This window comes from Eulemur rufifrons, chromosome 2 (assembly GCF_041146395.1).
Source record: "Eulemur rufifrons isolate Redbay chromosome 2, OSU_ERuf_1, whole genome shotgun sequence".
NCBI lineage: Eukaryota > Metazoa > Chordata > Mammalia > Primates > Lemuridae > Eulemur > Eulemur rufifrons.
In genome coordinates, this window is record NC_090984.1 from 42,865,393 (window position 1) to 42,892,683 (window position 27,291).

The 27,291-nt window shown below is 36.5% G+C and overlaps 1 protein-coding gene and 1 pseudogene across 7 annotated transcripts in view; one reads left to right on the top strand and one right to left on the bottom strand.

Annotated features, from left to right (window-relative positions):
• GABPB1 (GA binding protein transcription factor subunit beta 1) overlaps positions 1-17,985 on the top strand; it is a 68,267-nt gene extending 50,282 nt beyond the window's left edge. For 2 of the 7 annotated variants that reach the window (XM_069460043.1, XM_069460098.1), the window contains 5 exons: positions 496-643; positions 966-1,079; positions 8,497-8,682; positions 10,126-10,241; positions 17,647-17,985. In XM_069460043.1, coding sequence (XP_069316144.1) covers positions 496-643; positions 966-1,079; positions 8,497-8,682; positions 10,126-10,241; positions 17,647-17,799 — 717 coding nt within the window. In that variant the 3' untranslated portion in view covers positions 17,800-17,985. Of the gene's footprint in view, positions 1-495; positions 644-965; positions 1,080-8,496; positions 8,683-10,125; positions 10,436-17,646 lie in introns of those variants that run through there. The other 5 variants (XM_069460053.1, XM_069460063.1, XM_069460071.1 and 2 more) reach the window with 5 other exon arrangements.
• On the bottom strand, positions 13,053-13,106 carry LOC138381129 (U7 small nuclear RNA; annotated as a pseudogene).
• Positions 17,986-27,291: the final 9,306 nt, after the last annotated feature.

Genomic DNA, 27,291 nt, shown 5'->3' on the forward strand with positions numbered 1-27,291 from the left:
GAGTTACTTAAAAATGTTTTATGTTCAGGAAAATCAACTTTACCCTGCCTCTTCCCATTCTTTTAGAAGTGTAGTTTGGGGGTTGGGGTTGAAGGTGGGAATAACTAGTTGAGAAGGCCATGCTTTATATATGTAGTATTATATATTGCTGAATGCAGTGGAGGAAATAATTTAAATAATTTAATTTCTGTAGCTACAGGGTAGTAGAATATCTTTTAATGTCTAATTTTTTTGTGTTCTATAAAAGGTTTTCAGATACCCATTTCTTCTCTCACAGGATTTTGCTACTTTGCCTAGGAGGGGGACTTAGGATGTAAATTCATACCTATGACTTAACCACTACACTTTCAGTAGACCATAGACAAATATTTCCATTTGTATTATACGATTCTTCTTAGAGAATGTTCCTTTATATGTGTGTTTGTGCAATAAGGAAAATTTGTGCTATATGTTCTGGTTATAATTCTGAAGACTTTGTGGTGATTTGTCCCTTAGATTGCTATGCAGAACCAAATCAACACAAACCCAGAGAGCCCTGACACTGTGACGATACATGCTGCAACACCACAGTTTATCATTGGACCTGGAGGGGTGGTGAACCTAACAGGTCTGGTATCTTCAGAAAATTCATCCAAGGCAACAGGTATTGAGATGCCTATAGGATAGCGGTTGGGATTTTATGCTTTAGTAGGTATTCATCCTTTTAAGAAAGGACTGTTGGAGAATAAGGGTAAGATTATATCAGCTACCTTGGTTTTCTTTGGTATAATTGGCAAAAAGAAATTTTTGTGAGACAAAACAATCTAAAGAAAGATGATATTGCAAAATATATTGCAGTATTACCTTTCAAAAACTAATGCTATCCAAGCTTCATTTAACAGTTGAATAAAATAGAACAGAATATCAGAAATACACATTAGATTAAGCTCCTCAGAAATTAAAATCTATTTTCTTTTTTCTTATAGATGAAACGGGTGTATCTGCTGTTCAGTTTGGAAACTCCTCTACATCAGTATTAGCTACGTTAGCTGCCTTAGCGGAAGCATCTGCTCCATTGTCCAATTCTTCAGAAACTCCAGGTTAGAAAAACAAGTCAAATGTGTATCTTAAAAGTCACAGATTCAAGTACTTACCCTTTTTAGCACCTTTGTAATTGCAGAAGCATATCAAAGAAAACAGATTTCACTGGTTGTTTCTCTTTGGTTAAATTTATAAATTTCTTTTCTTTAGTTAAATTACTTATCCCTGAAAATTAAATGGCCTTTCTTGACAGTCACTGGCAGTTCTGATGTTTAGACATTTGGCTCCATGAATTGGCCACACCAACTTCTCTAACTTCTTCTTTTGAAAATGTTATGGTCTAGTCTGAGAGAATTAGTAATTTCAATTGACTTTTATTGCATGTGACATACAATCTTCTGTGAACATAATAATTTTTCATTTTAATATGCTACATCATAGGGGAATCTTTTTGCAGATATTTTAAGAGCTTGAATTAAGTAAAAGTTCAGGTAAGTATGTGCCACCAATGTAAACAACTCAACTGAGATGTGTAATCAAATAAATATCTTCTCCCAAAGCTCAATTTGCACATACTCAGGCAAAGATAAATCTGACACACATTGTTTCTCTGACTCTTGGCTGTCCAGTTTCTTTTACCATCAGTTGTCAGATTCATTCTGATTCTAGAAATGTTTATGTATCTCTTTACAAGGCCTTATTAGGATCTGGAAAATACAGTAGTAGTACCTCCATTTTATGTGTGATGAAACTGAGGTTAGTGGAGGTTGAATAATTTTATCCAAGGTCACATGGCTGTTAAGTGTTAAAAGGAGAATTATGCTCAAAGTCTGACCGATTCCCAAGTTGTGTGTCTGTCACCACTATAATATACTGCCTCTCCTATGCAATTTCTTCAGGTGATGTGTGGGCTGGTCTCTTTTAGAATGTTTATAATTTGGTTTGTGATATTGGAATTATACAATATTGAAGCATTTGTGTAATTATCATTTTATCTTATATCAAACAAAAGGATCGCTATTTCCACTTTACTTCTGGGGTTTGTCTGTTTCTGTAGCTTTTTGTAGTAATAAGTAGTCTGTTGAAATAAGTGTTCTGCTACTGTCTTGCCCTGTTTAAATGATTGTAGACCAAAATATACTGTAAGAACCGTCAGTACATTAACTGTTATGGCAAGTTCTTTTCTTTTACCAGCCAAGTAGTAAAAGAAACATTTTTACTAGATACCAGATAACCAGAATGTAGCAGCAGATGGACTGCATTTTAAGTGGAAGCTGGCTGATTGGACATGGTCCTATATATAAAGGGAAAGCACTTGTAATAGTCTAGGGTACTAAGGCATTTCACTTTGAAATGATGGCTTTAAATAGCACCTTCAGGATTGCGTTAGGACCACCTTTGATATATAAAACAAATTTTAATGTTAGTCCAAAGAGAACCTCATAAAGTCTATTATTAATATAATGCTTTCATTGAGGAACCAAATAATACCTCTGTCTTTTCTTGATGTTACGAGCAAATGTAACTGTAGGTTGTCAATGCTTGATAATTAAAATATCTCGTTGAATTACTGTTGTTGTTCAGAGGAAAGATATTACTTTAGCTGGAGTTGCAGGTGAGTACAGTGGAGAAGGTCGTGTTGAATTGTGCCCTAAAGAGTGGGTTGGATTTAGATAGATAGGAACTCATTCCAAGTCATACCATTTTGGAAGTCATTTCCATTTTGAAAATCATTCCAAAATGAAGAGACAGAAAAGTAAAAGTTGCCTTTTGGGAATTGCAGTTACATTTTTTCTCATGAGAAAAACCACCACTATGTAGTACACTATTCATTAATAAACAGAGGCAGTCGTATTTTCATGTCTTTCTCCGAAAGCCTATAGGCCACTCTGATAGGTCAGAGAATCTTCCTAAAGGAAGAGACATTTAAACCAAAGATTAAGAAGAAATTAGATAAAAATTGGGGGAAGAACATTTTAGGAAGAGGGAAATGTGAAGCTTTTGAGGCAAGAAAGAGCTTGTCTTTTCAGGGGACACAGAGGCCAGTGTGGCTAAACCCAGTGAGGGGAAGAGTAACCCAAGGTGGTTGAAAGTAAGATTATGGAGGACTTTAAAATGATCACTTTGGGAGGCTTAGAAGAATGCTCTGGAAGGGAGTTTAGTTAGGAGTCTAATGTAATCAACCAGGGAAGAGACACTATAATGGTAGCATAAATTATGATTTGGCAAAGAGATAATAAGTGAATAGATTTGAGAGTTATTTGGGATGTAGAATTGGAGATTGTGATTGGTTAAGATGTGGCCTTACATCCATAGTGTAGTTATCTGGTCCTTTTAGAATACTCTTTCATAAAACTCTGCTTTGTAAGCTTTAGCCTTCAGTCCTGTATCAACTTTGCTTAGCTTTATTCTTCCTTGTGGCTCAGTTATATAATACCTTGATTAGCTTGACATCTATGCCACCCTTCTTTTTGTATTTAGAGCAGCTTTTGCTAATTGCTAATAAGATGGTTTTTCAAAAGGTGTAATACGTCTGGTAGCTGTTAACAATTTCTTCCTTTCTCCCTAATAGTGAAATTTGCACCAGGTCCCTTTTGCACATTGTTTTTTGGTCTGTTCCTAAAATAGGGTATTAAAACTGAATTGGGCCAGGCATAGTGGCTCACGCTTGTAATCCTAGCACTCTGGGAGGCCGAGGTGGGTGGATCACTCAAGGTCAGGAGTTCGAGACCAGCCTGAGCAAGAGCGAGACCCCGTCTCTACTAAAAATAGAAAGAAATTATCTGGCCAACTAAAATATAAATATATATATACATATATATATATATATATATATATATATATAAAATTAGCCAGGCGTGGTGGCGCATGCCTGTAGTCCCAGCTACTTGGGAGGCTGAGGCAGTAGGATCACTTAAGCCCAGGAGTTTGAGGTTGCTGTGAGCTAGGCTGACGCCACGGCACTCACTCTAGCCTGGGCAACTAAGCGAGACTCTGTCTCAAAAAACAAAAACAAAAACAAAAACAATAAAAACTGAATTGGCTCTAAAGGGTACTTACTGGGCCTTGTGAGATTGTTTTTGCTTTTTTGTTTTTAATTTCAGGTTCAATTACAGGCATGGTACCTTTGAAATGTTACTTTTCTTCAATAAGCATAGTTTCCATTTTATTGTTTAAATATTTCTATGTAGAATTTTGAGTCTTTTAGAATATTTCAAAGACAGTCTTCTTCCCTATCTTACTTCATTTTTATGGCATTATAATTCAAAAGTCATGTTGAATAAGAGACCTCACATATCTTCAAAGGTACTGCAGATTATTTAGGCTCTCTGTAAATATTGCAACTTGACTTTTTTTCCCCCCCAAAAGATTTAGGGGTATAAGTTTTTTGTTGTATAATGGTATCATCAGGGATTTTATTGTACCCCTAGCTCAAATAGTATAGATTGTCACCCGATAGGTAGTTTTTGATCCCTCATCCCCCACCTATCCTCTTTGACTTTTGAATTAGGTCAGTGAATATTTATGACATTACAGTTATTTTTTAATCCAGGGGTTTTTACAATTTTGAGTGTATATATTCTGATATTTTTTGATCAACCATCTTTTTAGAGTTTTTAGGTTTTCTCTTTTATTCTTTTGTGTTTCAACATTTTACTCTTGGGTTGTTCTTAGGGTTTCTGGGGGGGCACTTTGTCTTCTTACGTAATTGGTTTCCTTTTCATTTTTTCTTAAATACCTTGCCATAGCACAACTTAAAAAGAAAGCTTTTTAGATGAAAGGCAAGAACTGATTATTATTTTAATGACAGTTATTGCAAATAATGCAAAGATGAAAGTTTTTGAGTTGTGCCTTGATTGTGTGTGATCTCAGAAATTTCTTACATGTGATTATGCTTTAAAATATTTACTACCTGTAGTTAGTATTCAACCAGAGTGAACATTTCTTTTTCATATGGATTTTTAAAAAAAATATCAAAGCAATACTTAATGTTTTTGAAACCTTAGTAGTTCTATTGAATATATTACTATTGTATGCCCTACATTTCATTTTGTAATTATCTTTCTGAAATTTTTTTAAGTGCTTGATGATAAAACCTAATTATAGTTTAAGGCAAACAAAAATAATGAGAGAAATCAAAACATAAAAGTTATCTGCATTTTGAATATTCTGCAGGGTTTGTATTGTGATTCGTGATTACCAAATAACACAGGAGCAAAGTTGAAGCCAGGCCTCTTGCCATGAATACATCTTAAAAAGTGAAATCCCAGTATTTATCTTGTCTTTTTAAAAAAGAAGTTGGTATATTTATGGCCTCCCTGTCTTTAGTAAATCCTGTGATCGTCAGTATCCATGATGTCCTATCGTGAGTTGGTAGCAACTCAGTATGTTTCACAGCAACTGTGTTTCACAGCACCATCTCGATGGTGGCTTGATTTCAGTAGAGAATTGTTTTATTTAATTATACTTTTTGTAAAGTGTTGCCTCAACACATTAAAAAACATGTCCTTTAGAAGGCTGGGTATGGTAGCTCACACCTGTAATCCTAGCATTTTGGGGGGTTGAGGTGAGGGGATCACTTGAGGCCAGGGGTTTGAGACCAGCCTGAGCAAGAACAAGACCCCATCTCGGCCGGGCGCGGTGGCTCACGCCTGTAATCCTAGCACTCTGGGAGGCCGAGGTGGGTGGATCGCTCAAGGTCAGGAGTTTGAGACCAGCCTGAGCAAGAGCGAGACCCCGTCTCTACTAAAAATAGAAACAAATTATATGGACAACTAAAAATATATATATATAGAAAAATTAGCCGGGCATAGTGGCGCATGCCTGTAGTCCCAGCTACTCGGGAGGCTGAGGCAGGAGGATCGCTTGAGCCCAGGAGTTTGAGGTTGCTGTGAGCTAGGCTGACGCCACGGCACTCACTCTAGCCTGGGCAACAAAGTGAGACTCTGTCTCAAAAAAAAAAAAAAAAAAAAACCCATCTCTACAAAAAATAGAAAAATTAGCCAGGTATGGTGACATGTGCCTGTGGTCTCAGCTACTTGGGACACTGAGGCAGGAAGATTGCTTGAGCCCAGGAATTTTAGAAATAGTTTTTATGTTATTTCTTTTTTCTGAACTAGTTTTTTTTTTTTTTTTTTTTTTTTTTTTTATAAGAGACAGTATGTCACTCTGTTGCCTGGACTAGAGTGCAGTAGCACGATCATAGCTCACTGTAACCTTGAATTCCTAGGCTCAAGTGATCCTCCTGTCTCAACCTCCCAAATAGCTGGGACTACAGGTGTGCACCACCACACCTGGCTAATTTTTAAATTTTTTTGTAGAGATAGGGTCTTGCTATATTGCCTAGGCTGGTATCAAACTCCTGGCCTCAAGCAATCCTCACACCTTGGCCTCCCAACATGCTGGGAATACAGGTGTGAGCCACTGTTCTTGGCCTGAACTAGTCAGATTTTCAAATTTTTTTTTATGGTGACAGTTTTCAGACCTATAGAAAAATTAGACGATGAATTTGTACATCTTTCACCTGTATTCACCAGCTTTTAACATCTTCCCACACCCAAATGTTCTCATTCACACATAAACACACACGTGCACTTTTATTTTGCCAAGTTATCTGAAAGTAGGCTGCAGACATCATGATACTTCACCTTTAAGTATTGTGTCATGTATCTTCCAAGAACAAGGACTGCCTTCTACATATCCATAGCTCTGTTTTATTTTATAAAAACATCAACCGATTTAGTAACATTATCTGACATGTGGTCCATGTTCACATTTCCCCAGTTGTCCCCAAAATGTCCTTTATAGCTATTTGTTTTTCATCCAGGATCCAATTAGAGTTCCCATATTGTATTTGATTATTGTGTCTTCTTAGTCTCCTCTTATCCAGGATATTGCTACTGCCTCCCTTGTTCTTTATGACATTGAAATCTTTGTAGGGTCCAAGCTAGCTGTCTGCAGGACCACTCACATTCTGGATTCATTTGTTTTTTAATAGTTAGATTCAGGTCAGACATTTCTAGGAAGAACACCAGTGATATTTTGTAACTTGCCATTGCATCATCTCAGGAGGCACATTAATATCGCCCTATCCTGATAATGACCACTTGGTGAAATGGTGACTGCCAGGTCTTTACAGGTAGATTTTCCCTTTCATAACTAATAGTAGTCTTTGGTATGATATTTTGAGAACCCATTTGAATATCCTGCTTCCCCAAAACATTTCACCAGTGCTTTTAGCACCCACTAGTGATCCTTACTTGAATAAATTATTACATTAGGAGTTAATATTTCTTAGTATATTTATATATGTAATATTTCTTAATTTGTCATTCCTTTTACGTTATTCAGATGTCACTTTCTATCAAGATCTTTTCCCTTTCTCCCTTTCTCTCCTCTTTTATGAGGTATTATTATAGATATATTTTTAAAACTTTAGTGTTATAATTCACTATTATCATTATTCCTTTTGATACTTTTTCACCGAAGTCTAACATACATACAGAAAAGTTCATAGATGATAATTGTACCGATTGCGGAATCAACACAAAGTGGTCAGTCCTGTGCAAACATTACTCGGTTCATAAATGGAAGGTGGTATATGTTATTTTGTGTGTGATTGACATTACTCAGTATTTTTTGTCAGATTCATCCATGTTTTGCATATAGTCACTTTAATTGCTATGGAGTATTCCAATATATGACTCTATCATAATTTATTTACTATCAGTGAATATCTGGGTTGTTTCTAGTTTTTGACTATTATGAGTAAAGCTGTGATGAATATTCCTGTGCATGTCTTTTGGGATCAGTATCTGGGCATAGGAATACCTGTGGGAGAGGATTTTGGGAGTATTAACGTGTGATTTCTTTACCCAGGCAAGGCCAGAGGTGGTGCTTTTGGCTGCCAGAATCCTCTCGGAGACTCTCATAAATTATTAAGAGCATATTTGGGGATTTTATTTATGTAAATGTTAAAGTGTTATCTTTTTAATATCACATAGTACCAGATCTGCATGCTGCTTATTATCAAGGCAACCCTTGCTCACTCATCCAAAAAGGGAATACTGTTCATTCTGTGTATCAATTCATGTGTAAAATATAAATGGAATATAACTATATTCAAAATTATCTTTTGAATTATGGACTTCTATGAAGCATATATAGCCTTTGTCATGATCTTAGGAGATCTTATAAATTTTGTACCTCATAATGAAATGAAGAGAAATTGTTTATTTAATCACTCACATATAAAAATAGTTAGAACTCACTTATTGTAAATTATGAGACTTGTAGTCAACTGTTTATATAGTTGTTTGCACCACCACTGGAGACTGAGTTAAAAACCATGTAAAATTTTTCTGTGTGAGGAAGAAGCAGGACAGGCAAAAGTAGCAAAGTAAAAGTATTAAAAAATTTCTGTTTATACTGTTATATATGTTCACTGATTTTTACTTTTTTTTTTTTTTTTTCCAGTAGTTGCCACGGAGGAAGTGGTTACGGCAGAATCTGTGGATGGTGCAATTCAGCAAGTAGTGAGTTCTGGGGGTCAGCAAGTTATCACAATAGTTACAGATGGAATTCAGCTTGGAAATTTACACTCCATTCCCACCAGTGGCATAGGTCAGCCTATCATTGTGACCATGCCAGATGGACAACAAGGTTAGTAGTAGACGTTTGTATAAAGTTTGTGTTTATTTTTAATTCTCAGGAAATTGTGATATATTTTCCAAAGCATTTAGTTTTGCCTTGAATCATATTTTTGTAATCCTCTGCAAATAGCTTGCTTTCTCTGAGTACACACTAGGTGGAAAGAGAAATGGGCCCAAAAGTATTTTGGTTGAAAAAGGAACTTAGAGGCTGGGTGCAGTGGCTCATGCCTGTAGTACCAGCACTTTGGGAGGCTGAGACAGGAGGATCACTTGAGGCCAGGAGTTCAAGACCAGCCTGGGTATCATAGTGAGAACCCTGTCTTTACAAAAAATTAAAAAAGAAAAAGCCAGGCCTGGTGGCATGTGCTTATAATCCCAGGTACTTGGGAGGCTGAGGTAGGAGGATTGCTTGAGCCCAGGAGTTTGAGGTTACAATGAGCTATGATTGTACCACTACACTCTATCCTGGGCAATAGACTGAGACCCTGTCTCCCCCCCCAAAAAAAAGAAAAATTTGTAAATATGATATGAATGAAAAGAAAATACTTTAATTCTCAATATTTCTCATGTTTTAAATTACATTGTACTAAATAAATACTAGTTTTAATTTTTTAAAATTTCTGTTTATATTTAATAACTGACAGTAAGAGTTTTTCATGTTTTGACAAATATTTTTTAGCATAATGCTTTCAAGGTTCATGACAAAAAATTTTAAAGGCCATGGAACAGTTGTAATTCTCCTCATTGATGTTAAGATTGCTTTGCATGGTTTCAGCTTGCACAGTGACTTTTATTCCTATACTGCTGTGCAAAGCCAGGACAGCCTCTCTATATATTTACATTTATATAAAGAGCTACTAAAAACTGAGATAAAGTCCAACAGTCTAATAGGGAAACAAGCAAAGTTTATGAGCAGTATTCATAATGGTATGTTCATATAATGGAATATTAGGTACCTCAATAAAAGGAAGCTCTCTATGTACTGATATAAAATACTCTAAATATTTTGAGTGAAAACAACAGATGCAAAATAATATATCTATTGTATGTATGCTAGCTTTTGTGTAAGAAAGAAAAATAAGAATGTACATTTGTTTTAAAATAAATTAATATAAGAAAAATGTACAAGAAATAAATGATTATCTGTATTAGAAGGGTGTGCATGAGACCTCCCAAAATAGGCTTGTTAAAGATTTTGATTTTTGAGTCATATGAACGAATATATCATATACAATTTTAAAAAATCAGTAGGTACTTCAATAAGTAGATTATAATAAAAGCAAGGTGAAAAAGACAAATATGGGCATCCTCATAAAAAGCAAATCAGTGTTTTGGAATTATTATTTTGGAATATTTTTATTTTAGATGAGTAGCATCAATGATGTCAAGACTAGTTTTATTTCTACTAAGCCTATCTGAAAATGAAGCAATGCATACATTTTTTTCATTTTAGTATTAACAGTACCAGCAACGGACATTGCTGAAGAAACTGTGATAAGTGAAGAACCACCAGCTAAGAGACAATGTATCGAAATAATTGAAAACAGGGTGGAATCTGCAGAAATAGAAGTAAGGAGTCTTTTACCCGGTGTGTTTTGCTGCAGTCATCCAAAATAAATTCAATTTACTTTTTTTGGTCTTTTATATTTATTACTGACAGTATTGTTTCAAAACAGAATGAAAGTGCATAGTATTATGATTTTGTTTATTTCTTTTTTGCCTTATACATATAGCAAGCCTTTAATAAATAAATATTGAATGAATGAATGAGTGAGTGAAGAATTCGTTTGTAACAAAGTCTGTCATCTGATAACATTGAGATGTCTTTAGTTCTTCCATCCTTTATTTTCTGTTAAACTTAAAAACACACCATTCTCACAAGTCACTAAAGGAAAATACCACTGTATATATACTGACTAAAAATTTGTTTTTCTTTGAAAAATGAAATGCAAATGCCTAATTGTGCTAGGGGGTTCTCTTAAAAAAGGTTAATGTTCATCAAATGGGTTATTTTGTAAAAAGCAGTAGATAACTGCTTATTTCACTATTAAGTCTTTTAAGGAAAGTAAATTAATTAGACTGTTGATAGGATTCAACTTTTTTTGCCCTCTCCCAAAGTAGTTTGTAAGTGTAAACCAGTTTGTAGTGTCACAGTTTTTTTCTCATCTTACTATAAATAAAACTGTGTACCCTGAATTTTTTTTTTTAACTGAAAGCAGAGAAGTCAAAGTGTTCCCTGAATTTGATATTAACATGTATCAAATGAAAACAAAGTTATCCTTGAATAATTTTGGAGCACTGGACTTAAAGCGGGTTTGAATCCTGCCTCTTGCCCTATTCTTTGAGGCAAGATATCTGACCTTTTTGAGTTTCAGTTTTATTGTGTCTCAAATTAGAATTTAGAGTAATAATGTCCATTTTAGGGTTTTTATGAGAATTGAAAAACTCGGCACATTCATTTTTAATATTTATTATATCTAATATATGTATATAGTAAATTTGGTGAATATTTAGTAGTTCTTTATAAAGGTTCTTATTATAGAAAGGTGAAGATTTTTTAAAAAGTCACTAAAAGGCAACATAATTCCAATTAAAGAAAATTAGAAAATATCCCTCCCAAATTCATTTAAATATAAGACTAGTACTAATTATTTGGCCACAATTACAAATAATATATCATTGAGTTTAAAAGAATCTGATTCATGATGTAACCAGAATGTTTGGTAAAATCATGACTTTATTGATGGTGGGTTGTTTTATTTCTTTAAGATTTAAAGTAATATGCAGGATGTTGAAGTTCTTATTCAAAAACTATTTATTCCATTGAACAGAATCAGTATATTAATACTCTTTATTGCCTTTTTCTGATATGTCAGATCTTTTTTAGACATAAGGTCAAAAAATTTTGTCACGTACTTTGCTTTAACTATTTAATAAAACATTTTTAAGTTTCTTGAATGTTTATTAAATATAAACTTATTCAGTTGAACAAATTATATTTTTTAACCTATAAATGTGCAGCCTGCACCATTATTTACCTAATGACCAGTGAGCATTGTTGTTTCCCTCAAAGTTCAGCCTGATTCCCCTCTTACAGTCTTTGAGAAACCAGGGAAAATAATTGCAAATAACAGGGAAGTATGGATTGAGGTATGTAAATTAACTAGGACCAAGGAGATAGAATTTCAGGGAGATTGAGTTTTAGCTTGATATAAAGAATAGCGGTTTTTGTATGCTTTATTTTGTTTTTAGTAATTAGAGTTCTGGTAATGGAAATCTTATTCTCCATCACTGGAAATGTTCAAGCCAAGATTGCATGCATGATCTGTTAGGGCTATTACAGAGAAACCTTGACGCATACAGTGTAGTATAGATGGTAGAGATGGGCTGGAGATATAGAATGAAGAGATGACCTCCAGTGTTTTCATCAAACCAGGTAATCATTTCCTTATAATACATGAAATAATTCTTTTGAATTTATTTTCTTAGATAACTAGTACTCTTGGGGGCAGATTTTTATACTCCTTTCTAAGTGACAGGTTGGCCATTAACTTAAAAAGTTTCTTAAAAGCAGTGAGTCTTAACTGGGGCGATTTTAATCCTAGGGTACATTTGGCAATGTCTGGAAACATTTTTGGTTGTCATGACTAGTGGCATTCCACTGGCATTTAATGGGTAGAGGCCAGGTAGACATCCTACAATGCACAGGACAGCCCCACACAGTAAAGAACTATGTGGTTGAAAAATATCAATAATGCTGAGATTTAGAAACTTGCTCTAGGCTGGGCATGGTGGTTCATGCCTGTAATACTAGCATTCTGGGAGGCCTAGGCAGGAGGATCGCTTGAGGTCAGGATTGCAAGACCAGCCTGAGCAACAGCAAGACCCTGTCTCTACTAAAAATAGAAAAATTAGCCGGGCATCCTAGTGTGCGCCTGTGGACCGAGCTACTTGGGAGACTGAGGCAGGAGGATGGCTTGAGCCCAGGAGTTTGGGGTTGCTGTGAACTAGGCTGATGCCATGGCACTCTAGCCCAGGCAACAGAGCAAGACTCTGTCTCAAAAAAAAAAAAAAAAAAAAAAAATAGAAACTTGCTCTAAAGAAATTTAAAACTTAATTCATATAAAATCTAACATGTTTGGGTTTTCTCTGTGTGTCTGTGTCTGCAGTTACCATAGTGATTGTCTATAAAGAAGGTACTAAGAATTTATGTTTATAGAGTTTCTCAACTAACAATGGGGAGATTTACCAGTAATACCAGGAGAAATTAGTTTAAATTATAGGAAATTTATAGCAATATGGGAAATGAAATAGGTTTGTTTTTTGGAGGTGAAGTTATGAAGAAGACCAAATTGCAATAATGTATATAATTATTTTTTATGGGGATCTTCCCAGAAAACCTGCTAGACAAATTCTAAAACAGCTGTAACACTGCAACAATGTATATAAGTTTGTTACCACCCCTTGCTTGATATTATTGCATTGAAGATATTTTTGGAGAAAGTGTGCTACTTATAGATTTCTTCCATTAATAAACATTAGAATGTTCTGAATTTAAATTAATCTTTACATTTTTTGGGGGGAAGAAATGTTTTTAGTGCATTAGTAATAACAAGTAGTAACTTGGTTGTGTAAATTCAGGAAGTATCTTTACTTTTTATTTGCCATAGAGGTTAGGATAAATATGTTTATTAGTGAATTTTGTTTATTTTTAATGAAATATTGGTGTCCTTTAACTAGTGGTAGATTTGAGATCCTGAATGTTCTTTCAAAAATTGATTTCTGTAAACTTTATACAATGTTTTATTTGATAAAAATTTTTTTTGTTTTGGAGACAGAGTCTCGGTCTCTTGCCCAGGGTAGAGTGCCGTGGCGTCAGCCTAGCTCACAGCAACTTCAAACTCCTGGGCTTAAGAAATCCTACTGCCTCAGCCTCCCGAGTAGCTGGGACTACAGGCATGTGCCACCATGCCCGGCTAATTTTTTCTATATATTTTTAGTTGTCCGGTTAATTTCTTTCTATTTTTTAGTAGGGACGGGGTCTTGCTCTTGCTCAGGCTGGTCTTGAACTCCTGACCTGGAGCGATCCTCCTGCCTCGACCTCCCAGAGTGCTAGGATTATAGGGATGACTCACCGCGCCTGGCCTGATAAAAAAATTTTTCAAATCTGTTTTTCTTTTATTAATGGATGCCCTTCCTGATCTGCCACAGTTTAAAATTTTCTATAGTCATATCGCTTCTTGGTAAGTCTTTTCTATAGGGCAGGAGAAGGCAAAGTTTTTTTGTAAAGGGCCAGGTAGCAAATGTCTTTGGTTCTATGGACCATACAGTCTCTGTTGCAACTACTCAGTTCTGCCAGTTCAGTGGGGACGCAGCATATTAGAAATGAACGAGTGTGGCTATATTTCAATAAAACTTCATTAGTAACAACATATTTGTTATATTTGGTCCAGGGCAATTAGAAAAATTGCTGTTTACATACAAGCAAACAGTTCATCCCACCCACTTCGTTTTTCTAAAAAACATTTAGTGGTTAGGAATATGGGTCTGGAATCAGATTTCAGTTTGAACTTTATGATTTTCTGATTTTGGTCAAGTTATTTAACCATTCAAGGGTTGGCTTCCCTGTGAGTACAAAGGAGGAAATAATAATAGCACCTACACTGTAAGATTGTTGTGAGGATTAAATGAGAATGCATGTGAAGGACTAGTATAATGGCCGTTATATAGTAAATGCTCAGTAAATGTTGGTTGCTATTCTTCTTCTTCTAAAATTTATATTGAGGTATGGTAGAAGGTAAGTCACTATAACAGTTTTATGATTTATAATAGGTAAAGCAAAATATGAATATTAGAAAACTACATAGTAAGATGATAAAACTGTTAGAGATCATTGGTGTTAGTTGAAGCAAAATTCAAGAATCATATTTACAATTTAAAAAGCAAACTCAAATCTTTCCTTGCTCTATTATTTCATTGATTAATGTAATAGCGATATGTTGCTTGGGTTTAGAATTACATGGTAAGATAAATATCTTCCTTGTTGCTACCAAATCTTGATTATCATCAGGGTTTATTTTTCTTAGACTTCTTTAATGTTAGACTGTTAGGAGAAAAATACTATGTTTACTTATAAATGTCAAAATCTTTTTTATTGTAATTTTATTGCAAAAGATCACAGCCATAGGACTGGCATTTCTATTTAAATACATGTAAGTCTCAAATGTCAGTCTATTGCACTATTCATCTGTGAAACAACCAAATTACTATTTGCATTAAGGAAGTATCTTCCATGTAATATATGTTCAGTAAACATTTGACAAATAAATTTGGAAACAAAGGATCTATGAGTAAAACAAAAAGTGATATTTTCTACATTTCAGAGATTTTTATTTTCTTTGAAAAGTGAGATGGCAAAAAGATCTCTCCCCAAATACCGATATTCCTGAGAATTAAGTAAAAAATGAAAATACTTAAAATACTTAAATTTATAATATTAATCATGCCTTCAATCTTGAAGATGAAATGTATTCAAAGAGTAGTGCTAATGATCCTTATCTTTCAGATTTTACAGAATTAGCTAAAAAAGCAGTGTAAAATGAGTCTTTTATTTGGCCTAGTAGGCAGAAGGGAGCTGTCTTTTCATTTCTATTAAGATATGTTTCACTTCTTGAAATTAAAATATGCAATAAGGAAAATAGGATTAAACTGTTTTCACTGTTAGACTACGTCACTCAGTTTGCTTTCATCTTCTGTAATAATTGTGAGTCCCTTGCTGATCCTGTTGATAAATAGCTAATTCTAGAAGATGCTTTAGGGTTAATCTGTTCCAATATCTCCTACCAAATCAAGGCGAATTTTTGCTCATATTCAGAACTTTGACTACCAAAGGATCTTACTTCTCACACATGTATAAGATTTTAAAACACTTATGCATAGCTGTGAGTGCTCCTGCCAGAGGTGGGGTCTAGCTCCTGGGGAAGCAGCATCCAACTCCTACCCTCCACTCCCCACCCCTTCCATTGGTGTCTTCAAAGTCTTGCATAGTCCACAACCAGGGGACTGGCATTGATTGCTTACCAGAGGCTTGTCTTAGGTGTCCTTTCTGATTTGTTCATACATTGTCATCTTGCCTGGAGTTAGGGTAAGAAGAGTATGAGAAGAGGGTGGCAGGGGTGTAGGGAGATAGCAGGGTAGGATCTGGGCATTGCTGAAATTGAAGGTAAGGGACAATCCTTTCTTCTACTTTTATATTTTGTGTAATCGGAAAGTTTGGAGCCCACTTATATAATCAATCACACCCATATCTGGTGGACTCATGGGAAAAATAAATGTTGGATCTAGCTTCATTCCCAGTATGGAGAAGGGAGTGGGATCACAGGAAGGCAGGGGGATTATATATGCTCCTCCTTATGGGCCATGTGAATAGTGAAGGAGAGGAAATCTTTTGGTGCTCACAATGGACAAGAGTCAAGGAGGCCGTAGATATATAGGGAGAGACCCTCATACTGTCCTTCCCCAGCAGGCTGCCAACCCCTCACCTTTAGTTCCCTTGGGGCCAAGTGTCTTTCCCAGTGTAAACCTGGCCTTTCTTGTGATTTATAATCCTGCCCCCAGCCTCCACCCCACTAAGAGGTTCTGGGCATCTGTGATGAGGCTGCTTCATTCCTAAGACTATGGAAACTTGCCTTGAGCGTGGGTCTGTGCAGATTGAGCTTTTTGTCCATTTGCTTACTTAGAGGTATGGGAAAGGATTCTTTGAAATATTTTCTCATGTCATTTTTCCTGAGATAACTGAATAGGAGCAGAGTGAGGAAGAGGGGGAGGAGGATTTTCATTGGATTGGATTTGTATTTCAGCTCTCGATTTATTGAGGAATTTAATATGTATATTTTATACCTGTATAATTTAATGGATCACAGTAGAGAATTTAGTGTTTTATTGATTCGTAAAATAGTATAATTTAGGAAATACTAATCTAGTTCAGTACTCTTCATTTTAAAGGTAAGGTATCTTGCTGTCAGAGAGGAATATAGTTGTTTTTTTTTTTTTTGAGACAAAGAGTCTCACTCTGTTGCCCTGGCTAGAGTGCCGTGGCGTCAGCCTAGCTTACAGCAACCTCAAACTCCTGGGCTCAAGCGATCCTCCTGCCTCAGCCTCCCGAGTAGCTGGGACTACAGGCATGTGCCACCATGCCTGGCCAATTTTCTATATATTTTTAGTTGTCCAGCTAATTTTTTCTATATATTTTTAGTTGTCCGGTTAATTTCTTTCTATTTTTTAGTAGAGACGGGGTCTCACTCTTGCTCAGGCTGGTCTCGAACTCCTGACCTCAAGTGATTCGCCCGCCTCAGCCTCCCAGAGTGCTAGGATTACAGGCGTGAGCCACCGCGCCCAGCCAGGAATATAGTTTTAAAAGCAGCAATGTTAGAATTCTATAAACCCAATTCTGTACTGTGTGACCTTGGGAAAGCTACATCATCTCTAAGCACCATTTTTCTCATCTATGACGTGGACTTAATATGTATCTTAGAAGCTTATTGTTTGAAATCACCTTGTTTAATCATATAGTAGGTGCTCAGTAAATATTGTTTTATAATTATTAACTTTAGGTTAAAGAATCACAAATAGAGATATGAAGAGATGATTGTATATTTTTCTCTTAAAACTCTTCTCTAGTTTTTGTAGTACATATAAAAATATAAGTACCTAATTTGGGTTTATTCTATTTGCCTTATTTCTCATTAGGAAAATAATTTTCTTGAGGTCAGAAGCTAATCTATATTTCATAGTGTGGAGCACAAAATTAGGGGCTTAATTATTAGTGAATTTGTTGAAAAGGCAAGACGTCTAGAAAATTTCAGTGTGTGGCAACTTTTAGCTAGTACAATTTTTTTATTTGAAGGATGCATGCTTGTGTGTGTTAATAATGTATTTGTGCAAAAATTGAAAAAAAAACTTTTTTTTTAATTAGGAGAGAGAAGCTCTTCAGAAACAGCTGGATGAAGCAAATCGAGAAGCACAAAAGTATCGACAACAGCTTCTAAAGAAAGAACAGGAAGCAGAGGCTTACAGACAGAAATTAGAAGCTATGACTCGCCTTCAGACTAATAAAGAAGCTGTTTAATTGAAATGAACATGTAGTTTGATTTTACTTTTGGTCAAGAAAGAATACAATCTTGAACTGTACACAATAAAGGTACAGTCATGGGAATACAGGATAATAGAAGAGACTACAGATTGATAATTGGACTTAAGCCATGAGCTTTGAATTCTTGTAACATAAACTTTACTTTAGAAGTTGTGAAATGTATTTAAAACTGAATTCTGTAAATAGTTTTTGTTTTTTTTTACAGTTCCAAATAAGTTGATAAAGATTGTTGAAGAGATCCAAAAACACAAAAAGCCACTGTTTTTGTGAATTCTTTTTGATTTTAGTATGAACCTTAATTTCTCAGAAACAGAACAGTTTTAAGGGTGATCGTTGTCGATTAGACCAAATGTTATGTAATAATTATGGTGGACTGATGCTGGAATTACTCCTGTAGGTATAAACTTCTATATGAAGAGATTTCTCCCAGGAAATCTTTGTACAGCTTTAAGTTGTCTCAGATTCTCTGAAAACATTTTTTAGAAAGCGAAATTTTTATATTTGTTCAATTTCAGCTATACGCAAGTAGATTTACATGTATATGAAGCAAATATTTTTAAAACTTTCTGTTTGTACATATTCTGCATGTTTTATAATTTCAAAATGCATCACTTGCATAGGTATTTTTCCCACAAAGATGATGAAAGTTACCAGAAAAAAAAAAAAAAAAACCTCTTATTATTCTATAGGTCATTGAAACTAAGTAAGCTAGCAGCTGGTTTTATTGGAATGACAATGTTCTTGGAAGGAGCAGCTTACAAGATAACTTGAATTTGCAAAATCTACACTTTTTTCAAAATTTCATAGTGGGGACGTGAAACTGTATTCTGTGCCTTCCATCATGATTTCCACATGAAAGCACTTTAAGGCACTGGATTTTAAGATAATGTTTTTGGAAAACTCAATCCATTTGGGTTTCTGAAATATTTCATGGACTTATTCCCCCTCCCAGGAAATTATTCTTATGGAAAAAAATTGCTTTTGTATGTAGAACACGAACTTTTTGTACTACAGTGATGCTATAGATACGTCTAACATAACTTTTACTTTTCCCTGTGAAAGCTCAATGTCTGTGTTGTGACTTGCTCTCATCACAATATTGTTGAATTCCACAATGTATGAACATTAAACTCTGACAAACTGTTCTTTTTTTTGTAAAACATAACTTCAAACCCTTTTTTCTTGCTTTATTTTTTAATGTTTTATTGCTTTATGAAAATGTTTAACCCTAAAACCCCTCTAGATTACCTATACTGTATAAAGAAGCAATTACCCTTAAAACTGTACTCTGGTCTACTTTTCTATTTTACAATTAAATATCTTTTCCACATATGTTCAGTGTAGACTTATGTTTTGACTACATGTTATTCATACATTGAAAATTTTACACTACTGTGTATTTGAGCCATATTCCACCATATGAAGATATTTTATACTCTTCACACTGTGACTTTAAAATTCCCAAAATAACTTCTTGGGAATCTGTTAGTTCTCTCACTGGAATTACCAGTATAACTAATGTAATAAAGGGATGTGTGGACTATCAGGCTGATAGTTGCTATTTGGAAACTCTTAAAAAGGTTTTGGGGCAAATTTAAGACCTCTATAAGGAAGAGGAAAAAAATCTTTTTCAATTTTCCACTGACTTTAACATATATTTTCAATTATCTAAAACTACGTTTAAAAATACCAGTCCAAGTCCGGGTGTAGTGGTTCATGCCTGTAATCCTATCACTTTGGGAGGCCTAGGCAGGAGGATTGCTTGAGTTCGGGAGTTTGAGTCCAGCCTGAGCAACATAGCTAGACCCCTGTCACTGCAAAAAAATAGAAAAATTAGCCAGGCCTGGTGGAGTGTGCCTGTAGTCCTAGCTACTTGGAGGCTGAGGCAAGAGGATGGCTTGAGCCTGGGAGTTTGAGGCTGCAGTGAGCTATGGTCAGGCCACTGCACTCTAGCCCAGGCAACAGGGTGAGACTCTGTCTCAAAAGAAAAAGTATTACAGGCCATATTTGCAATAGCATGAAGCTACTTTTTCTGCAGTCTTGAAAAGTCAAAAGAGAATGTCTGGTTTTGATTATTTTAGCACACTAATTTTTTATGTTAGGCACGGTGGAAGCAATCAGTGTTGCAGTGAATTGGGCCAATGTGTTCATCCCAGAGTGCAGCCATTGTAGAGTTTTGCTTCCAGACCAGGCTGGCCCTGAAAAGCCTGGAGAGACAGTGTTGGAAACAAGCTTCTGACAGCTAATTTAAGCCTTCTTTGACTTTGACTTCCAGTCTCCTGTTCTGCTAGATAAAGTTCTGGTAACAACAGCTGGCATAGATGGGGGGAAAATAATTAGTACTTAAAGGGATTAAGTCTATGATAGCATCAGGTACTTTGGGTGAAGTTAACTTTTTTCAGAGTCATTGTTATATTGGACTTATATAATTTCTCAGTCATTTATAACTCATTCACTGTTCTGTAAAATCAATACTTAGGTAAGGGCTGGGCGAGGTGGCTCACATCTGTAATCCTGGCACTGTGGGAGGCCAAAGCAGGAGGATTGCTTGAGCTCAGGAGTTCAAGACCGGCCTGACCAAGAGTGAGACCCTGTCTCTACTAAAAATAGAAACATAAAATTAGCCAGGTGTGGTGGTGTGCACCTGTGGTCCCCGCTACTTGGGAGGCTGAGGCAGAAGGATTGCTTGAGCCCAGGAGTTTGAGGTGCTGTGAGCTAGGCTGACGCCACGGCACTCTAGCCTGGGCAACAGAGTGAGACTCTGTCTCAAAAAAAAAAAAAAGACAATACTTAAGTAAGAATGTATAATTGATGTTTAAAATGATTTTTTTTTTCCCTTTAGCTTCTTTCACACTGTTTTGGGGTGGGCTAGAAAAGCTTTGCATTCTAGTCATTCTTAATGATGTTCTGAGTGGAGGATTAAAAGAACTGACAAAAAAGAATATGAAATAAAATTTCCAGAAATCCACACTTAATGTGTTTCCACTACATAGTGATGGATTTGTGGTTAGCAGTCAGTCATCTGGTTGCCACGTAAATGGTTGCTTATTTCCACTTACGTATGAACAAACACCTTCTAGAGCAGCTTTTCTCAACTAGGGTTCTGCGAGAGAATCAAGCCATTAAGTATTAGGGCCTAATGAATTAATTGCTTTCCTATCCATCTAGAATGGTCCTTGTGTGCTAGCTAGACACTGAACTCATTGGGCGTCTTGATTGCCTAATTACTTCATTCAGTTTTGACACTTCCTGTGTACAGTTGCTGGAGCTCAAGGATTAGAGATTCTAGGCTGAATCTGTGACGCTTTCAGAAAGCTTCATCTGAGAAGTAGTATCTGCAGGGACTGTGCTTCTCAACTAATTTTCATTCATTGTTATTTATATCTCACCTTAATTGCATCCCAAAAGGACCTGTGATGGCATTTTTTCATTGGCTTTTAGGAATTATTTCCTTATGTCGATCTTTCATGGTATGAATGGCAGAATAGTTATTCTTTTACTCTGCCACTGGATTTCTCTATTTCTTTATGGTGGTGGAAGGTTGGGAGTTGGAGAGTTTTCTTTTGTGACATTCAATAGGAGAAAATTAAAGAGAGAAGGGAAGAAATGGAAAATTTCATGCAATGAAGACTAAACAGATGGTCCCTGATTTACAATGGTTTGATTTATGATCTTTCGACTTTACAATGGGTTTATGAGTGTATTAAATGCATTTTCCACTTCCAATATTTTCTACTTAGGATGGGTTTATCAAGACATAACCCTATCATAAGTCAAAGAGCATCTGTACCTGTTCATAATAAAAAGGCCTGTGTACAAATATGTTTATCCAAAACATACTGCTAATGAAAATCTATGCCAGTGTTTTTAACATGATCATTTATGTTACTTATTGAAAGTTAGACGAGACCCCTGCTCATAACAGGACTTGATGAGCTGATAGAAATATTCATGGGTGTTTTATTCTGATGTGACTGATTTTTTCTGTATTACTCTATACACAGTTTTTTCCTGATAAAATCTAAAGAGTTTATTTGTACTTTAATACCAGAAAGACCTTGAGAGCTGACTCAAATAAAATACAGCAAGCCTTTTCAGATAAAATCACAAACAATTGTAGGAACCTGTATGTCCATATGGATGGATTCCCAAGGTATTAGCACTCAGGCTTATATAGCAAATAGAAAAAAAATTTTTCCATTCACCTGGATTCTGTTGAATAAATAACTCCTCCGTCATGTCACATCAACTTAGGAATGGACTAACTAATAGACTTGTTATTTCATTAAATAGTATTTACTGTACTTGGATTTCATTATAGATAACTAGTTTGCTGTAGTTTTGAATGATGTCTGCTATTTGCTTTCTCTATGTTAGATGATGCACATGGATTGTTTGACGTAAGCTCTCCAAATCCATTTTCAGGTTATTCTGTGTAAGCTATTATGGAAACATAGTATCATCATTGGAAATATATTTATGGTTCCAATGCAAAATTTTTATATCAATATTTTATGACTTATTAAAACCATATTCCAAATATATACATATGTAGATAGTCTTATATCTCTGATCATCTTGATACCCTGAGCCCCTTTAAAAATTTCACTAATGATAATCAAATATTGAATATAATTTGGATAAAATTTCCAGGGGCTCTTTCTTCTTAAATAATAATATTATTATTATTATTATTTGAGACAGAGTCTCGCTCTGTTGCCGGGGCTAGAGTGACATTGCATCAGCCTAAATCACAGCAACCTCAAACTCCTGGGCTCAAGTGATCCTCCTGCCTCAGCCTCCCAAGTAGCTGGGACTGCAGGTGCTCACCACCACACCTGGCTAATTTGTTTCCATTTTTAGTTGCCTGGCTAATTTCTTTCTATTTTTAGTAGAGATGGGGTCTCACTCTTGCCGAGGCTGGTCTTGAACTTCAGAGCTCAAGCGATCCTCCCATTTTGGCCTCCAAGAGTGCTAGGATTACAGGCGTGAGCCACCACGCCCAGCCTGTATAAATATTATAATAACTCCCCCAAAAAACTACCATTTGCTTTCTGGAAAAATTTTGACTCAGTTTCTGAGATTCTGTCTACCATGCTTTATGAATTATTTACTCAGTTTTTTATTTAAATAGTTTTGGTCTCATGTGCATGGTTCATATGTAATATGTTTTCTACATATATATACTATTATCTAATACAATTTCAATCTTACTATTGATGGATTACATGGATTGTAACTTTGAATTTTATGGATTATTTAAATGCCTTCTTGATTTTTCCATAAGAAAATAATTTTCTTATACATATTTTTGTGTGCCAGTTAAAAGTCAGTAGAGCATTTTTTTTTGTTTGTTTGTTTTTTTGTTTTTTGTTTTTGAGACAGGGGTCTCACTCTGTTGCCCCCACTAGAGTGCAGTGGTTTGGTCATAGCTCACTGCAACCTCTAACTCCTGGGATCAAGCAATCCTCCTGTCTCAGTCTCCCAAGTACCTGGGACTACTAGAGTGTGCCACCACACCTGGCTAATTTTTCTATTTTTTTGCAGAGATAGGGTCCCACTCTTTTTTTTTGTTGTTGTTGAGACAGAGTCTCACTTTGTTGCCCAGGCTAGAGTGAGTGCGGTGGCGTCAGCTTAGCTCACAGCAACCTCAGACTCCTCGGCTTAAGCGATCCTACTGCCTCAGCCTCCCGAGTAGCTGGGACTACAGGCATGCGCCACTATGCCCGGCTAATTTTTTCTCTATAGATTTTTAGTTGTCCATATAATTTCTTTCTATTTTTAGTAGAGACGGTGTCTTGCTCTTGCTCAGGCTGGTCTCGAACTCCTGACCTCGAGCGATCCACCTGCCTCGGCCTCCCAGAGTGCTAGGATTACCCACCGGCCCCGGCCTGGGTCCCACTCTTGCTCAGGCTGGTCTTGAACTCCTTGCCTCAAGCAATCCTCCCGTCTTGGCCTCCCAAGTACTAGGATTACAGGCATGAGCCACTGAGCCCAGCCAAGCATTCATATTTGTATTACTATTTTTTATGATTATTCTAGACTTACCATCTTCATCATAATCTCAAAAATTAAGTTTAAATTGAATTCACTTATTATTTTGCTATAGGAAAATATCATATATTAAGAAAGCCTATACTTGAGTGAAACTATAGTCTCTCATTTTTTAAAAATCCTTGGTTTGCCAGAGGACTGACTCTACTTCCAAACATTTCTACCCAGTGTCATAGAGAATTCTGGCATCAAACACTGAAACTTATTATGAAGTATGTTTATTATCTTGTTAGGTATAATTTAATACTCAAGTTTTTTTTTTGTTTTGCTTTAATGAAAACTTGTAAACATAAAGAAGACCATAGAGAACAATACAACAAACATCCATGTACCTACCACCCAAATTTAACAAAAGGTACATTTTATAATGTATGCTTTTTCAGATAATTAGTGAAGATTTGATTTTCACTCTTAGCATTTTCAAAAGATGTAGATACTACCTATTAATAATATGATTTGTTTTTAATTCTTGTTCTTTTGATATTTTATTGTGTGTTTTGAATTTTATTTGAAAAGACAATGAATGGATTGTGGCACATGATGTTTAGGAAAGTGGGAGCATTTAGCAGAGCCTCCAAAAATTAGAATTCCACTAGCCCTGGGTCCTTAAGATCTGGCGTCTTAAGAGTCAGAAATAGCAGATTTGAGAGAGGCAGCTTGGTGTGTTGGAAGGAACATGAGTACTGGATCAGATAGTCTTGGGTTCAAATGCTGGCCTCTTCAATTCTTATTTGTGTAATTTTAGCCAACCATTTCTCAAGGATGAGGTAGAAGATAGCTTTAGGCATAGTGCTCAGTACATAGCAAATGTTCTTAAATATATTTTGAGGAAATATGTCATGAGGCAGAACTCTATTAAAGGTATGTAAAGGGCAGTCATCCAAGCCCCACGCTCTTCGTTTTGCCAAAAATGTGTAAATTTTCTCCTGTTCTAAGGTAGTGTTCCTTAACTCTATTAGTATGCTGCCCTTCCCAAGTGAGCTCTTAGGGCTGATTAATCTTTGTACAGCTGGTTCCTTCCCGGTGGATGCTGCACTTCCTTTTCCCTCGCATCAGTTAGTCTCTCTTAGACTGAACCTAGTTCACCTGTGTATCCAGTCCTTATTCAGGGGGCAGAAATATCATTACTATGGTTACAAAAATCCCCTTTCAATACATGGTTGAAGATGAAACCAATTCCTCAGTTCTAAGCAGTTCCTTGGATGGTCTACTCCCTGTCTTAAGCCCTTGTAAATCCCTCCGGTTTTCTTTTTGTCTCCTGCCCACCTCTTTTTTGAGACAGGTGTCTCACTATGTTACCCAGGCTGATCTCAAACTCCTGGGCTCAAGTGATCCTCCAGCCTCAGATTCTCAAGTAGCTGGGATTACAGGTGTGAGCCACTGCATGGTGTGCTCTTGTTTTCTTGGTGACGATAGCCCCATTTCATTTCTAGTTTACATGTCCCTCATTTATCAGGCAAACATAGTACTTCTTTGCAGAGTCTGTCAGTGAAGTTAGAGTCTTTATTTCTGTTGTTATCTGGATTCAAGGTACACCCCACTAACTTCACTAACTTTTTTTCCTAAATTCCGTTAAAAACTGGTAGATGGACCAGATATGGAAGACTTCACATCTCAATTCTTCTAAGGAGAACTCAATAAAATATTCCAAACAGGCTGGGCACGGTGGCTCACACATGTAATCCTAGCACTCTGGGAGGCCAAGGTGGGTGGATCGTTTGAGCTCAGGAGTTCGAGACCAGCCTGAGCAAGAGCAAGACCCCGTCTCTACTAAAAGTAGAAAGAAATTAGCTAGACAACTAAAAACATATATAGAAAAAACTAGCCGGGCATGGTGGCACACGCCTGTGGTCCCAGCTACTTGGGAGGCTGAGGCAGGAGAATTGCTTGACCCCAGGAGTTTGAGGTTGCTGTGAGCTAGGCTGACTCCACGGCACTCTAGCCCAGGCAGCAGAGTGAGAGACTCCGTCTCAAAAACTAAACCAAAACAAACAAACAAACAAACAAACAAAAATTCCAAACAGCTAATTGTATAAAAGTAAAAAATTATTACTAGAACTTTTAATTATTTTATTCAGTCTATTTGACATCTCTTAAAAGAGGGAGGAACAGAACTCACTGTCCCCATGTATGGAGAGATGAGGAAACACTGTTATAAACACTTAATCTTTCTTGATGGCATTTGGTAAAACAGATCGAAAGTCTTTGACCCAGCAATTCTACTTTCGGAAATTTATTTTAAGGAAATAACTAAGAATGTAAAATTGGTCTATCTCTTACTAATAGCAAAATAATTAAACAACAACAAAAAAGCCCCACAAATGTCTAATACAGGGGTTGGTTGAAGAGACTACAGTACAGTATAATTCATGTGATAGAAAACTATGCAGCCATTAAAATGGTTAAACGGGTCCTTTTCCTGAAGTACAAGATGATTAAATTTTTAAGAAGTTTATGAGTGTGAGGCGTGTGTTTGCAGTGTGTACAGAGAGGGAGTTTTGAGCGGGGTGGTACAATGCGAGTCTGAGCGTGCTAAGTGGGAAGGTGGGGAGGAGGAGTGTGAGTATGGACGGGGGCCGGGGGGTGGGGAATAAAGTGTGAGAACTCTAAATGGAAACTTGTTTGAAGGCTTAACGTGACATAACAGCCTTGCACTGTTATCTCAAAATTAACTCGCTTAGTGATCCTAGTGTCGAGGCTTGACACATCCTCTGCAGGCTGATGCCTGCCAAACCTACATTCCCAGCCCAGGCCTCCTTCCACGAACCCCAGATGCATCCAACTGCTTACTAGACGGTTCCAACTACACATCTAACCGACGTCTGGAACTCGACATGCTCAAAACTGAACTCCTATTCCTCTCAAAACCTTCTGCTCTTGTAGTCACCCCCTTTGGGGCAACTGGTAACTCCGTCCTTCCTGGTACTTGGGCCCCGAGCTATAAAAAGTCATCCTTGACTCCTTTCTTTCTTTTGTATTGCACATCCAAACCATTTGCCAATCTTGTTCATTTTACTTTCATGTCTGGAATCTGATCACTTCCCACCGGTCCGTTAGTACCATCGCCATCTCTTGTCCAGTTAATCACAATAGCTTCCCGTCTGGTCTTCCTCACTCTTTGCTCCCCAAAAGGTCAGCCAGAGTGACACCTTCAAGAATGAAGTCTGATCAAGTCACTCCTCTGTTCAAATCCTTCCTGGCTCCCCATCCTACCCAGCGTGAATGTTAAAGTGCTGATGATGTCGTGAAAGGCCCCACCTGACGTGACCACCCCTCCCATTACTGTTCTGGCCCACTGGCTCCTATTCTCTTGTTCCGTCTCTTAACTCCTGGCAGTTGCCTGGAGGAACTGTCTTGCTGTTCTCAAACTCCTCTCTGATTGCGGTGGCTTTGCATGACCTGTCCCCTCTCTCG